At 39.5% G+C, this 16,350-nt stretch overlaps 1 protein-coding gene across 3 annotated transcripts in view; it reads right to left on the bottom strand.

Moving 5' to 3' along the window:
• Positions 1-2,837: 2,837 nt before the first annotated feature.
• GCN1 (GCN1 activator of EIF2AK4) overlaps positions 2,838-16,350 on the bottom strand; it is a 40,570-nt gene continuing 27,057 nt past the window's right edge. Inside the window, exons 42-58 of one of the 3 annotated variants that reach the window (XM_052689859.1) lie at positions 16,019-16,161; positions 15,141-15,258; positions 14,785-15,000; positions 14,295-14,459; positions 13,717-13,878; positions 13,178-13,270; positions 12,807-12,950; positions 11,489-11,758; positions 11,087-11,200; positions 10,341-10,571; positions 9,553-9,746; positions 8,811-8,925; positions 7,604-7,700; positions 6,583-6,728; positions 5,867-5,971; positions 4,212-4,430; positions 2,838-3,526 (exon numbers count right to left, since the gene is read on the bottom strand). In XM_052689859.1, the coding sequence (XP_052545819.1) occupies positions 3,401-3,526; positions 4,212-4,430; positions 5,867-5,971; positions 6,583-6,728; positions 7,604-7,700; positions 8,811-8,925; positions 9,553-9,746; positions 10,341-10,571; positions 11,087-11,200; positions 11,489-11,758; positions 12,807-12,950; positions 13,178-13,270; positions 13,717-13,878; positions 14,295-14,459; positions 14,785-15,000; positions 15,141-15,258; positions 16,019-16,161 (2,658 nt within the window). In that variant the 3' untranslated portion in view covers positions 2,838-3,400. Of the gene's footprint in view, positions 3,527-4,211; positions 4,431-5,535; positions 5,660-5,866; positions 5,972-6,582; positions 6,732-7,603; positions 7,701-8,810; positions 8,926-9,552; positions 9,747-10,340; positions 10,572-11,086; positions 11,201-11,488; positions 11,759-12,806; positions 12,951-13,177; positions 13,271-13,716; positions 13,879-14,294; positions 14,460-14,784; positions 15,001-15,140; positions 15,259-16,018; positions 16,162-16,350 lie in introns of those variants that run through there. The other 2 variants (XM_052689858.1, XM_052689860.1) reach the window with 2 other exon arrangements.

The raw sequence follows: 16,350 nt of genomic DNA on the forward strand, positions 1-16,350 counted from the left end.
GATGGGGTCATTTTGCTAAATAAAACAGACTGTATGCAACTGGCTGACTTACCTTTAAAAAATATCAACATAGCTGAATATTTTGTGTTTTCACATTTGTCTCTTTTCCACTGAATTTTTTAAACACCTTGTAAGATAAAACATCGCGCTTTATTTTGTGATCTTCTTGAAATACACACAGTTCAGCTGTCACTCAGAGGCAGCGTCTTGACAGTTCAAAGATGTTATTACAGTCAGTTGTGGGAAAAAAATGCTCTTAGACTGACAACTAGTATTTTCAAGATGTTTGAAGTGAGGGAAAAATTAATTCCTTAGTCTCTAAGTTGGCACAATCAATTCATCATCTTTCATGTTGTGGCGAAAATTATGGGTATTTTATCTCTATGTATTGTATTGCAGCATATAAATAATTTAGTGAAAAGTAGCTCAAATTCCAGATTCTGCGTTGTGCTGTAATTGAATAATCAGCATATTCTCAGTAAGTACAAGTGAGTTTCCTACCTTTTACTCCTCCCTGTCAGGAACAACTAAACGGAGCACAGAAATTCAGCTGCCATTTGGAAAGATGAATGAGTTTTTCCACTTCATATTAGACGAAGTTAAAATATAAATCTGTTTGTACAAAATACAAACGAAATACAAAGAATACCCTTAATTCAATTACAAAAGGTAGCAATTGGCTAAAATTAATAAGCTAATAAAAAAACCTTCAGCTTGACTGTTCTTTTCTTCCACGTGTTGAAGAAGTATCAGTATCCTGGTGTAAAATAGCTATCTGACTGTGCTCAACCTGCCACTCTTTAGAAAAACTTGCACATTCTTCCTCCTCCATGTCCACAGTGATCAAAGAAGTTATTCCAGTACAACTATGGAGCTTTTCCCACCTATTGTTGCAGTTATAAAATGGCTTAAAATTTTGTTTACTTATGCTATAGCACACAGTGCTTTTGCATTTGGTGGTTTAGCTGCCTCTCCTCTGTTATTCTCCAAACACAGTTCATTCATTACAGGTGAAATGAATCACAGTGTCAGATCCCTAAGGGCATTTTTAGTTTTCACTCTGATTATTACCAGTGCAATGCAAAAACAGAGTTTAAACTTTGAAGGATAGTGAATAAAAAATACAAAGATGAATTGGTCGATTACCACGCATCCTTGAGTTCTTGTAGACAAGAACTGAGACTTAGGACCACAGAAGAACATGGCAGATAAACTTTTGCTGCCCGAGACTGTTTTGGTGGAGCAGCCTTTACATCACACGTTAGTCTCATAGGCAATGACACACAGACTGAATTCAGTGCTGTGAGGGATACCCACCAATACTTGCAAGTTTCCTTCTCAGCGTAGTCACTCATAGCTCATTGTCAATACAGGCAAGTAGCTTTCCGCAGTGAAATATGACTGGTACAGCTTATTACTTTAATTAATTATCTGGATGAGGGGATAGAGAACGCATTTTTAATCGGTAGATAACAGAAAGCAGAAGAGATTTGCAAGTATTCTGGAAGGCAAACTCGGAATTTAAAACCACCTCCAGAATGCAGGTAAATGTTATTACATGAGTGGACTATAGGTTCAGTAAGACCAACTGGAAAGTGGTGGAGATTTATAGAAACAGTGAACTGCATAAATACAAGATTGGACATAAATAGCAAAAGAGCAGATTTGTGGCCTGGATTCAGTACTGATTGCACAATGTCTGCTACTGCAGCCAAGTCTCTTGTGGGGATAGATAGCAGCATGTTGTGTAGAACCTGCAAGATGATATTCTCCAGCAGAAGACTTGATCCAGCAGTGGGCACTACAAGGCAACAGTGAATCTGAATGGAACAAACATGAAGAGCAACAATATAGATTTAGAAAAGATCATCCACAAGAAAAGACCTGGAAAATCCGAGGATGGATCTCATGTTCAAGGATGAGAACACTGCAGGGATAACGTGGCTGCTGCAAACAAATTGTTCTCAATGCCTGTGGGAACAGGACACACAGTAATGGACTCAAATAGCAGCAAGGAAGGTTTGATAGCCACTGAAGTGAACTACAGTTCACTCTGAAAAGCGTATATAATTAAAAGGATGGCATAAAGTGTTCCAGAATCACAGCAACTGGCAAATCGGTTCTAACAGAGCGTTCCCATGTGCTTGCATTTTAGGCTCTCAAATACTGTGATTAGTAGCATTTTTTTCCTCATCAAGGTGGCTGAGCCATCCAGAGTTACATCAAAGGAAGATCATCGCTCCCTTCTGAAATTGTAAGCTGTAAAGCTTTGGTTTCTGAAGAGCAACCTTTTTTCTTCTGCATAATTTCATCAAATCGATAGGGCTCCCTTTAATACGTAGAATGCAATTTTCTTTTTGAAGTTTTATTCTGCAATGCAATTTTTTCCACTATTTCCATCAAACAGCACAAAAGGCATCAGTCAATTAAAAAAAAAAAAAGGTGACTATTTGTCCAGGTGAAATAAAATCCTGCTTTCTTGGAGCAGTACAATTCATTGACAAAAAATAACTCTGCATGCTGGAAATGCCAAATATCTTTTGAAGCCTCTGAAGACAAAAATAGAGGAGTTTTCACAATTTGAATAAAAAGCTGCCTATAGTCCAAAATGCTTCAGAAATGAGCAGCAGTAATTACAAATTTCATTAAATGTCAGTTCTAGCTTGGTTTTAAACCCTAGCTTACCTTAGTTCTGCAAAAGGGTTTATATGTATTACTGCACTACCCACTCTATAGGCTGTATGCCCTAAAAAAATAAATGCATGTCCACAAAGTAAATCACAGCATTCGTTTGTTGGCAAATGAATGCATAAAGAGAACAGTTCACACCAGAAGGATCAAAGTCAAAGCCTTTATTAAATGTTCCTTCTTTAAACAGACTGCATTTAATTCCCCCCTTGTATTTGTGATTTCTAAGGCTGTTTTAAATACTGTGTTTTACAGGGATTTTCAGTCTTCAGAACCGTCACAAGCAGCAAGTTAGCAGTACACAAAAACAATTCTGGCTTCACAGGGTCTCTGGAAAAAACAACAGTACTTCCAAGACTGGAGTTTTGGCACAGACCCTGGAAAACAAGTAGATTTCACCAGAGTTTAAGCCTGATGTGCTCTAGCCACATCTCACAATTGGCCACAATTTATCAGTATAGATTAGTACATCTGTTTCTTGCGCGTTAACTATTTCAAAAAGGGGACCAAATTTTCAAATTTCAGCTAAAGTGGGTCCTAATTAAGGCTATTCTGGTATATTTGATACTAAAATACTCTCTGGGAGTCCTTTTCATGAAATCCCATCAGAATTAACATTTTCAAAAATGAAAACATTTAAAGTAGGTGTTTTGAGTTGAAATGCTGATGCAGCGGTTGGGTCAGTGTTGTTTGGCCTTCGGGAGCTCGATTATCACGTCAGTATAGTGTCATCTATCTGTTCTTCAGAGTCAGCCTGGCCAGCCAGCTTCTTAAGAGATCTCCTGCAGCTTTCGTTGAGAAGCTCCAAGCTGGCAGCATCTAAAATCTTGGAAACAGACTGTGGAAGGAAGAAAACACCAAATTATGGATTCCTTATGATATGCCGTTCAAAATCAGAACAGGTTTAAGTGTCTTATGAGGTGCATTTATCTGCATCTTCAAATATACCCAAAGCCTTCATCTGGTTTTAGGATTCCAGACCAAACCAGCTAGGGGCTTAGAAGAGAGGTCTGGTTTAGCATTAAACGTGGAGGTTGGTGGCCCTGCATGTGGCAGAGGGGTTGGAGATTCAAGATCCTTGAGGTCCCTTCCAACCCTGGCCATTCTGTGATTCTGTCTGGATATGGATGTACAAAGGAGCATTCCATCCATCCTAAATATACTCTCCAGTACTGATGCTGCAATAGGATTATAAAAGTGACAAAAGCAATAAACTACCCTTCCTAGCTAAGGCAACTACAGCACACTATGGCTTCAGACATTAAACACAGAGAACACATTAAATACCTTGACTGCAATAATACCACACCGTATGGCTGTGCAGTATCACATAACTTCCATACTTCTCCAGAGCTTACCATAAGAATACTAATGAAGGCTTAAATGCAAACAGGAACATCCCACTCCACCTATTTCATAAGAGACTGCCAGCGCGTTCTGACACTCCAGGTAAACACTTAAACGTAAGCAGAGCCACGTGACACAGCCTCCTACCAATGGTTATGTTTTCTTCTGTCTCATACCTCAAGCACTTGTTCACCCGCTCTCATCTTCAGCAGATTAACAATGGCTTGGTCGCTGTAAGCTCTGACACTGGTGTTTTTGTCTTTTGTGTTGTCCAGAAGTGCTTTCAGAATGGGCTTAATTGTCTGAGGATCCAGTGCAGGAAGATGGTTTTTATTTGCCCACCAGATCATTTTTTCTGCGACTAACTTTATGTCACTGGATGAGTTCTGGAGACACTGAAGAAGACAAAGATGGTTTTAAGTTTAGATATACCAAGGACAAGGTATTGAAAGCACAAGTTTGCCTTTTTTTCCTAACTTAAGTATCGTTAACTACAACAGGCAAGACAAGTAGCCTTCAATTCACAGAGCAAAACATCATCAACAAGTTTGATTAAACTTATGTATAACAGTAAGAGTGCATGAAACCTTGAAAACAAGACATTTATTCAAAAGAAAACAAAACTGGTTGGTGACAGAGGTACAGACTATGGGAAATGACAGGGACATCTAACTGCAGCAAAAGCTGACAGTACCTCTGGTAAAACACACCCAGTCAGCAGCAACAGCAAAGTCAATGTTAGCTACATTTCAACAGTGTATTTCATTTTAATATAAAAAAATTTAGGGATGCTTACTTTTGATTTAATCTCAAGGCATCAGAACATGAAAACCAATACCCGAATGTCAATTATTAATGTTGTGATAAAGGTATTGTGACAAATGTGGTACTCACTTTATATTTAAACAGAATGCTATGATACAGATAAATATGTTTCAGCAAAAAGTCTGCTTTGAAAAACAACAGACTCCATGTTGACTTGTATTTATGATGGATTTAATTTAGAAGAAATTTAAAATGTGAAATGTAATACGTTTATATTTACAATAACAATGACAGATAAGTTAAAAGGCAGCAGCTCACTCACTCCACCACTACCCCTCAACTCTGTCTTCTCTTATCTTTTCTAAGACATTGAAAACACTCTCATGTTCAAAACTCAGATTCTTCCTGCCCTGAGGGATATTTTCATGGGGAAAAAAATAGAGAACAATAGAGAAAGAAAGGAATTTTTAAGTATATTTTCAAATAGATGTCGTTTGAAAAGGAAAGAGCACTAACAGCAATATTCTTTCCATCCAGGCTCTAGGAGCTACTCCCGTTCGAAAGAATAGAAGTCAGAAAGTACTGATGCAAAACCAGAGAAGGTAAGGAGTTGGTATTCAACAGCTTTCTAACAAAGCCCCTTTGATCTTTATCAGATTTTAAAAACAAACTGACATCTGCCTCCCTCCATGCTTTTCTTCCCATCTCTGTCAGCTGCTTGTTACTGCAAAGGAAAACAATTATTCACACTGAATCAAAGTTTACCACAGAGCCAGTCAGATTTCCACATTACAACATCCCTGGGATGGAGGTACTGTGTTCACAGCTGCAAAGCAGGCTTGTAAAATTATTCCATCTGCTTTAGAACAAAAAAGACTTGTATAGATTTCCAACTGTCAAAGGATTTACAGCTTCCTAAAAATAAGGCAACTGAGGTTTCAGCCTTTGTGCTGGGTTACAATGTATTAATATTACAAAGAAAACCACCATCAATTAGCTGAAATTGACTGTACTACACTGGTTAAGATCAGAGGAAAACAATGGCAGGTAACATAGAAATTCTTACCTTAATAAAGAGGTTGGAAAGTTTTGGAGGCAGGTTCCCTCCTTCTTCCATATGGTATTTCATAAGAAAGCCCATCCCTCTGATGCCACTAACTGCAATGGGTATCTTCAATGTAAAAACAGAAATTTGATATGATTGATGTTATTACAGTACACTTCAACAGTCTTTATAACTAGCCCACAGTCACATGGACTGGTGGGCTTTTGCAAAAGGCTGAACATATCTGTCAAAGAACTGCAGTGTGCAATGCATGAAAACAAGGTAATGCTATTGGACAGAGGATGAAAAATCATGACTGAGCCACACGGAACAACAGGACAGGCCCCACAGAGCCCACAAGTTCCCTATGTTATGTTATTCATTCAACTCTGTTTTTCAAGTATTCCTTCTAAATTGAAGTATTTGTTCATCTTGTCAACCTGGCCTGTGAATGAGAACTTTAATAGGGCAACAGAAGTGGAATTTGTTCCCAGTGAAAGTTACTCTACCATTAAGGATTAAATAATCTTCATCTTGACAGAGATCAGCAGTAAAGGAATCAGAATCACAATCATGCAGTTTCACTACAAAACTGCATCTAGTCAAGGAAGAACATTCAGAATGCATTTTTATTCTGATTTTATTTTTTATTTTAAATTTTTGTAACACTCTGAGCCTTTTATAACTACTCCCACAAGCACTTGAATAGAACTTGCCCTTCCTCAGGCAGCACTTACCCTGTCAGCAATGGCATTGCTGAGGATCATCTCCAGCACACTGTTATAGTACTTAGGGGAACACAGCCTATAAGGAGCAACATTTACAGCCACTGAGAGGGCCAGGCTTCGTCCATGTCTCACCATCCAGTCAATTCCAGAGATGTCTGCTAAAAGGCAAAAAGAATTACCTCTAAGAAAGGCCACTGTATCCAGCTGAGAAAGCATTTGTCAGTTTGTCAATCTGCTTCTATAAAAGCAGCACTTAAAGCAGCATCTTTCTCCTTCCAAAAGAGAGATATAAACTGTACTATAACACAATGTCTCTATCAGAGAGGAATTCTCTCTGGGCAGATATTGAAACCCAACACGCTGACTTTATACCATTGAAGTGGGTTTTTCTGAAGATACATGTAATCACACCCACATCACTTAGTGATGAAGAAGCTTGCTATTACAATTACATAAACTGTGACACCAATTCAATTGTAAAAGTAATCAGTAATTTGAAACCAGCTAGTAGATTCCCTTTGTAATTCCACAAAGCACTGTAACACTTCCAACCACTACAAGTTCCTACAAAATTCATGTTTCTGACTAACTAACAGGCTCAGTTAATTCTCCAAAAGCATTTGAAGTCATTGGATGTGGTCTGCAATAGTCATAAGCCAATTTGTGATCACAGTGTCATCAAATAAAGTGGAACAGCCCTCCCCCCATGCTGCCTGAATGCACTGTCACCTCCCATTCACTGTGCATCGGCACTAAGGAACTGCTCAGCCATGCTGGTACTTGCATCAACTCACCTGAACACAAATCCACAAAAAATATGGGAAACCAAAGTTATAATTGTCACCTTGTGCTCAGTGATGTACCAGAGTGTAAGAGCAGCCACGAGCAAAGAAAAGTACAAGGAAATCTAGAGATTTGTTTAAAATAAAGAGGAGGAACCTGAATAGTCACAATTTTCACAAACTACTGGCTAAGAACATATCTTCCCCTGCTTTTCAGACTTAGTTCTAGTCACTGTAGCTTCACCTACCCAATAGGTGCTGGTGGAGAACAGTATTGAGCTCCTCTTCTGACAGAAATGCACACAGTTCTGCTAGGCAGCCAGCTGAAGCCATGCGGGTGGCATCCTAAGGAAAGGAAGGAAAGAGCAACACTGCTTGAGCTCAATCCACATCAGAGACAGGCAGTAAGAGGGACAAGGGACAAAAATATGAAATAAAAAGAGGAGGGGGAAAAAAAAGTATTAGCAGAAACTCTTTGCCTCCTGCTAAGTGTGGATTTCGGTCATTTTGTAAGGTTTGTTGTACGTGACGAAGCCTCACATCCAGTCAAAAAAAGCCAGCAGAGATTGTAAAATTACAGGTCTCATATAAACTGTGACTTGTTAAATGGGAAAGTTATAAAGACAAAAATGAGTATTTTAAAAGATATGTTGAGTTACCTTTTGACTCACAGTCTAGAAAACAAATATTACTTCTAGCCATCTCTGCATAAGCTTATTGCTGTGGTAAGATTTTAATTTTAAACTTCCATACTCCTGTTTGTTTGGTTCTGCAACTATAAATATCTGCACTTCTCTACCCTAAAACTTAAAATCCAATAGGAATTGTTCAATTGCTCTGTTTCTGTCGCGCTAACAGCTGTATGTCTGTGTTGCACATACTGAAACATAAAGACATTACCTGATTATTTAATCTCACAGATGAGACTGTTGCTATCTGCCACATACAGATCACACATTCAACTTAGGAGAGTTTCTAGTTCACTGGAGAAAAATCTGTTACAAAAAAAAATTCCTCACACCTAATGATAAAGCCCACCTGAGAGCCTGCAAACACACAGATGTGCTTATAGAGAAGGTGCTGTGGATTCTCTCTGAGATAAAAAAGCATATCCTGACTTCAGAGCTGTCTCACGCATGTTGGAGAGGAACTGCAAATCCACCTTTGTGGTTGCTAAGGAAACATTAAACTCACAGGCTTTCTGAGTTAGAAGTAATTGGCTGGGGAGCTCTAGCTCAGTTAACACCATAGGGCTCCAGTGAAATCAGTTTACAGACCACATTCAGTTTACCAAGCGATGTCCAACTGCAGCGTTTCTTTAGAACAGTTTCTTTCCACTCTAACAGTAACAATTTGCCCTGGAAGATTATTCTAGAAAATAATTTTCTTAGTTCTGATTTTAAATTTAGAAATCAGACTATCTACAGCAGGGGTCCTTTACAGCTGAAGCAATACCTCATCATGTCCCAGCATCCCAAGAAGCACCGTGCTGATGTTCTTCCTAATTGTGGCATCTACTTTTGCACCAGCTCCTCGTGTTACAAACCGCAGTGCTTGCAGCATCGTGTCCCTAGAAGTGATCACAACATACAGTCAGAGATTGCCTTTTCCATCACCCCAAAGAAGAAGATGAGGTCTGGACACCTGTAAGAATTTCTTACACAGCTATCAGATTAATATGCCTTACAATTTAGGAAACCCGGACTCTCTCCACTGATGAAAACCCATGCTTCATGGGCTCATTCCATGTTTGCATACTTGTGTCTCTCTCTTACAAATTAAGTATCTTCTGACTATTCAAAGATTAAAAAAAAAAAAAAAAAAAAAAACCCAAGAAATTAATTTCTCAGGAATCAGTAAGTATAGATGACAAAAACAGCTGCATTAATTCAGGTCAAAGTGAAAATTGATAGAGTCTTGTACTTGAAAGTGGGTCACGGTGGGTTTAGAGACTGAAGAAGAACTGGGCATATGCCAAGCAACACCTCTCCTGATAAGATGTATCAGAGTGCAGCTTTGGACCCTCTATGTCCCTATCCCTATTATTGGCTTTATGACCCTTCATTAACAGTAAATAAATCTTACTGTCTAAATCAAGGAGGAGGAAGAAAATTATCTCAAATTGCTGTTCAGCATATTAATCCTAGCCCCTTATTCTTAATAAGCAGTAAGGCCTGAGATTCCACCTACTGCTTACCTGATGGCAGAGTCATCACTGGAACGAATTCCATTCAGAAGCTCAGTAAAAAGAGGATCCACTTTTACATGGATAACAATAAGTTTACCAAGAGCATCAGCAGCTTTAAGGCGAACAGCACGGTTTGAATCTTGCAGAGCTTTGGTGAAGGTTGTTTGCAGTTGAGGCAAAAATGGTTTCAGGGCTATCTCAACCTTCAACAGAGATAAAAGAAGAAAAAGTGATGGAGTTGAGAATGTAACCGTGGCTAGAAATCAAAGCCTGCTAAACAGCCTGACTTATATAACAGTTAATTATCACAGTGCCAAATAGCCTTTACTCAGATCTAACACACTACTGAAACGGGAAAAACACAAAATGTTTGTGTTTTCACAACAAAACATTTATCCTTTTCCAATCGAATTCTGTTTTCTGCAGATGAAACACAAGAAAGATTCTACATCATCATGGACGTTCTTTTCTATACAGAGCACTAAATAAAAGCCCAGCTCAGTTCAGATGTGTAAGATGATTATCTTTGGACTTTTGGCACAAAAAGCATGGACGCAGAAAAGAAATTAACTACCTGGTGGTTGTCAATCACATGAAAGTGAGATGAGCACTGAGCAGTATTTCTAAGAGGTCCAGTGACTCGGTTGTTGGGAGAATACAATCCAATTTCACTGCCATTCTAGATTTTAGATCTACACTAGCTGATATTCTAGCTATATTAAAATGAACAGCAACAGATTTTCTGAAGGCAACTGTACAGTCTACAGGCAACTACAGTCAATTACTTGGAATCTTACCTTGGCTAAAAGAAGACTTAATGTTTCAAGCAGAGCCACTTTGACATTCCAGCTGAACCGATCTCCCAAGATACGAATAAGTGGTCCAGTAATGCTCACTACAGATGGTTTAAGAGCTTCCGCAGAAGTCAGCTTAATAACCAGCCCCAAGGCCTTTGCTGCTTCCTCCTTTTGCTCTGGATTACCAGTTAGAACACCTTCACGCAGCACCAGAAGTATAGAGGTCACTCCCTGTCATAACAATTAGATAAGAAAGCTTAGAAGCTAAAATGCAAAAAATAGATATTTTATTTTTGCTCCTGTTATATACCAGCTGAACAGACTTGGACAGTTTCTCTCAATTTCCTGTTGACCTTCAGCTGCCTGCTTCCACATTTACAAAGCTACTTTTATTCAATTTGCTTTAATGCATCTATGCCTTAGAAAGCCAGTTGCTATGAGGAAAGTGCTGGTGGATAAGGGAATTTTTAAACCATAGAAATTTGGCACAGGAGTCCAACATTACACCTCCACAAAAGCAGCAAGTAAGACTTCCAGGCGTAATAGAATTGTCAAAGATCTTGTCACAGGGTAATTCAAAAGCACCAGTAACCTACAAAAAGCCTCTTTAACATACGAGTTTAAAATGCTACATTTTCAGTGTTTCTAATACCATAACATAGTATCAATCAGCTTCCCCCCAAAATGAGATAGGATGGCTGTGATCGAGTCCATTTCCGCACCACATGCTCATTTTGATGCTTTACCTTCTTAGGAATACAAAATCCTGGCACATGCTCGCCTTTGGCCTCGTTCCCTACAACCCGGATGTCCTTATGTAGGTCCTCAATGAGAGCAAGCTGGTTCCCAGCATCTAATTTCTGTAAGAGAGAGAGGCAAGACAAAGATGAAGTAATGTCACAACTGACAGTTCCTTCCAAGTTCTCAGGTGCACCATGAGAAGACACTTGTTTCCCAACCCTCCCATAGACCTAACTGTTCACTGACAATGCTGATGCCAAGCTCACCTTACATCTCAAATCTTTGCAGCATTTGCCAACATAAATGTAGTTTAAACAAGAGATTCAATTTAGACAGTATTCTACCAGTTATCTTCACTTTCTCCTTGCCAACCACTACCACTATAAACTTTTGAAGCTTCCTCTTACCTTGGTGATGGAATTAAGTGCATCCCAGCTTTCATTCAAAACTACAGGATTGGTATCATTAAATAAACGAATCAAGCCTGAAACCAAGTTCTTGAGATGACCAGTATAGTCTGCTTTTGTCTTGGAGCAGTAGATATTCAGCATGATAGCTGCTGCTTGTCTCATTCCCAGGTCAGGGCTGCGGGTAGCTTCTAGTAAATCTTCAGTTATAATTCTTTGTCCAACATCATCTTCCACAGAAAGGATTACAGACTGGCAATTTGCCATTTCCTAAAGAGTCCAAATTAATTTTATATTAACTCTCAAGTAGAATAAAACCAGAGTTAGCCCTAGGTTTGCCCATGTTACCCAGAACATCATCTCTAAGAGAAAAGATACAACACACACAATGTATACCACTTGCTAATCTTTTCCTTTGGAATAGCTGGTTGTATTGCCATCAAAGGTTTAATTCAGAACCATTTTCTTACTGCTACTTCCATCCTTATGCTTACTTAGTAACAAATGTGAGGGGAAAAAAAAGCTCCCAAAAATGTTATCAATGGGTCACCAGTCCGGGAGGAGAGAGAAGGACATAATCAACTCTCAACATTCAACAAATGACCGGAAAAGTTGCACAGGTAGCTTTACAGCTACAGAAGGGCTAAATTCCAAAAATGAGAGTAGCTCGGTCTGCCCAGTCTTACTCACCCTCAGAGACCATGGGTTTTATCAGGTAAGGCTTTTTTTCAATTTAGGTAGTTCAAGTCTTTGTGTCATAATGCTAATTGCAAGTACAGCTGTAGGTATAATAGAAGCAAACTCAGGGCTAGAAGCTGAGTAGATGGGCATCTGTAGCAGACAGGACTCTATCCACAGCACTCTCAGTTCACCAGCCTATGTACATCTATATGCAATCACAGCTCAAGGATGTTCTCTGGAGTCCAAACAACAGATGTTTCTGAAAGTAGTTCAGAAGGAGCACTGCATGCAAAACAGGAGATGTTCTCCTTTCAGCCCTTTAATCTCTCAGTCTTATTTCCCACTAATGCATACAAACTTAACTGGACACTCTGACAGTTTCCAAAGAATAAGTAAACCGAGAATTGTATCTTGTTCAGGCCAAAGAGACTTCTTTAAGGATACAAATGGATTTGGAAAGCATATGTTTTTCAACTCTCAACATGTCACCATGCAAGAACACTGCCTGAAGAAGTTAGTGGACAGAATTAAAACACAAAGCCTGTATATCTAGGGAATACAGACTCAGTGCTGAGAGGTAAACCCAAACTATCTTCAGGCAGCCTGTCATAGCAGAGAGTTGAGCCACGCTACTTGCCAGTTGCTCTTCACTAGTCCCCAGCTTCTCTTTCAATGCAGACATCATAGCAGGCAGGATGACGCTCAAGTGCCTTGTCAGAGCATCCCCTGCTACTGATGAGAGGAAAGCTAGCACACGGGTGTTCACAGGGGGAGTAGTCAGCTAAAAAGCAAAACCAAACAAAAATAAAAATGAGACAAGCAGGAAATTTCTTCAGGAGGAATCTCAGGTCATTTATAACATGAAAATTGTTAAGTATGAGTGCACCACAATGACAGAGTTTTGAGCACTGAAATATTCTGGCAGACTGTTCCAAAGAAAACTGGCAGCAAACACAGGAAAAAGCACAGCTTAAAAAAAAAAAGCTTAGAATTTGTTTCCGGTTGTACCTTTGGCACCAAATAAGGCAGTACCACACGGCTCTTGACAGCCATAACTTGTTTAAGACCATCCACAGCAAAGTCAGATGTCTCCTCATTATCCTACAGAGAGAGAGAACATGAAAGCATAGGATGTGATTTGTGACATACCCGCTAATCCCCTCTTTGAGGTGACAATTCACCTCATGATCATGCAACCAACGCTCACACAGGTTCTGCTATATAAAATCACTCTCACACTACATAGCTAAACCTAAGCCAAGAAAAAGATGTGACATATCAGGCATGTTGACCAATTTATGGAGGTGACATTTGCAATTCCCTAGCAGAGCAATTCTATGGATGCAGCAATTCTTAAGCCTACGCTTTAACCACAAAACTTTCCCTACTGACGACCACAGCAATGACTCCATAGAGGAGACAAAATAGAGATGGGCATTCTCTAGAAGGTTTGCCCTTGCATATTTCCTTCTCTTTTAAGCTAGTTATTCAAAACCTGTCCATAACATTACTAATTAAGTTGTTGGTTTGTGTTGAGCAATGCTTACCAGCTGCTTCAACAAAAACGGAAGGATATCTTCAAGAGCCTGATGCCCAATTGTTGAGTGCAACTGTTCAAATGTTTTGGCTGCAGCCTCTCTCACTTCTTCCAGAGGGTCACACAGTGCTTTTCTCACTGTAGGCACCAGGGACTCAGAGAAAACCAGTACCTAAAAAATAGAGATAAAATTACAGGTTATGTAAAGCACAGTGGACAGAAGCATCTCAGTAAAATAGCTACAAAACTGAATTTGGACAACAGAAACTAAACTGCTGTTTGTTTGTAATATACTGGAAGAAAAGAAGGATTAATTAAAGATTTGCACCATTCTAAGGCTACTTTGTAGATGCCTCCTATGGCTCATAAACAGAATCAGAACTCATATCAGAACTGTGCAATATTTTAAATGTACTGGTAGATGCAGATACATACATTTGCCTCAACAGCAACTCACATTAGATATGAGCCTTTAATTTAGTCCACAGAATAAGTCCAACTCTGTTACTGTATTTTTGCATCTCAGCTGCAAGACTGTAACTTCAGCATCTAGGAAATGGCAGATTTCACCTTCCTTATTTAACTTACCGCATCCCTGCTGGTAGACTTCATTATCTCACTCAGCCCAATGCAGACTCCTTGCCTTTCATCATTCTTGTCTGACCTTAGTCCATCCTCCAGAATGGGAATGATTTCAGGAAGGATCTTCTCTCCTAACTTTCGGACAAGGTCTCCTAATGTCCGTGCTGCAACCTGTTAATTAAACTTATTTAATTATGTTTTCTAAACGAGGAAAATAGTTAAGATGCTGAATTTTGAGCAAATGCTATTTTTTGACTATAAGCTACTTTTCCAAGTGCAGACAAAAACGTAGCAATGGAAACACTACTCAAATAAGTAGCCATGGAAAAACTGTTTTACTTCCCCCACCACTGCCTTTCAGTGAAGAATTCAGATATGCTCTGACCAGTTAAATTCATTACAGCTTTAGAACAACTCGAAGAAAAGAATATCCTGTGTTCTTAATCACTTTACAAGGTTGCCTGCAGAAACAGGAAAGCATTACTGGATTTCTCACCGTTCGCTTATCTGCACAGGTACTGGCCAAGAATTTCAGCAGAAGCCCAAAGAGTGTTGGCAAAATTTCACGCAGCGTGCGAGGAGTGTTTGAAACAACAATCTTCCAAACGTGTAAAGAAGCCTGACGCACCACCAGCTGGGTGTCAGAGCGGCCCATGTACAGCCCTGCCAGCACCCTGTTCCTCCTCTCCACACCAAGAGCATTAATAATAGCCTGAAAAGAAACATACAAAATCGTATTAACCGCTCCTGAAATTTATAAAAGGAACAAAATGCACGTTTATTCATTAAGTCTTTCCAGCAAGCTTTTCAAGTTGATTAAAAAAAACAGACAACAGACAAGAGCAGCTTTACCTTGTTTGACTGGGCTGTTCCGAAGTTGTCATCCTCTGAGGCAGTTTCTGTGGTCATTTTCCCAGTGACTCCTGAGATATGGAATAAAAGATCTCCCAGGAGCTGAACTGAACTAAACCTGGCAACAAGAAGGATGTCAAGTGTTACAACAGGGTAACCAGACAGTATGTGTCCAAATACAGCAACACATCAAATACAGACATGGGCAAAATGCAAGGGAAAGAGGCTGTGTCAGCACCGAAATGCTGTATGGGCTGAGAGGTCGGATCATTCTGCCTACATGACAGTGAAAAAGCATGGTAAAGAGAAGGGAGAAGAATTAATTCCAAACCAAAAGGGGATGAGAGAGTATCACAGTAATGTATCAAGGAATAGTGTGGACTCTAAAAAAGAACAAGCTATTCACAGTATCTCTCTCAACTTAAAAGACATTCACCTAGGATAAGGTCACCCATCAGCACTCAGCTGACAATGCCTTTAGTACAGCTGATTTCTGAGCAACTGCTATTAGCTGTGAGCGCTTCACGACACATTTCCACACACAGGAGAACAATAACTTACTCAGCATTTTGAAAGATGAGAAACAAAATGTTAGGACTAAATGTTGCCACATCAACTGCCTCGGAAGTGCTTTTCAGAGCCACTATAAGAATTAATAACCTAGTAAGAATGCACTGCAGATATCAGAAAACCTGATTCACGGCTAGCAGGGCTTCTCAGACTCGGTGCTATAAAGGCATCATGTCCAGTCCACAAGCAGAAAGACATTTGCTTTTGCTTCACTGTTCTCTGCATTTTTTTGAGGAACATGCAGAAGTCTGAATCACACCTTTTCTCTAACCATGGGAATGTCTGTGGATAAGATGGTGATCCCCTACCTTATCCTCCACAAGTCATCAAACAGGCCATCCTCAAGCTGTGGCAGAAGCAGTGCAATGGCTGTCTCTGCATACATGCTGATGATCCTCTGGCCAGCACGCAGGGCAGTGTCCCGCACAAACTCATTCTCATCTGCCAGTGCCTGACCAGAGAAAGAAGTGGCTGTGAAAGCTGTTTCCTTTTACTCAGCACAATATACTGACAAGGAGAATAAAATGTTTTTTCTGAGCAACAAAAAGTAAATGAACTGTAGAGCTGCAGATGGACAAAGGTGATTTCAAGAAATTACACCTGACCATGGACAAAAGACAGCAAGCAAATAATCTGCAAA

This window comes from Tympanuchus pallidicinctus, unplaced genomic scaffold (genome assembly GCF_026119805.1).
Source record: "Tympanuchus pallidicinctus isolate F22 unplaced genomic scaffold, pur_lepc_1.0 scaffold25, whole genome shotgun sequence".
Taxonomy (NCBI): Eukaryota; Metazoa; Chordata; class Aves; order Galliformes; family Phasianidae; genus Tympanuchus; species Tympanuchus pallidicinctus.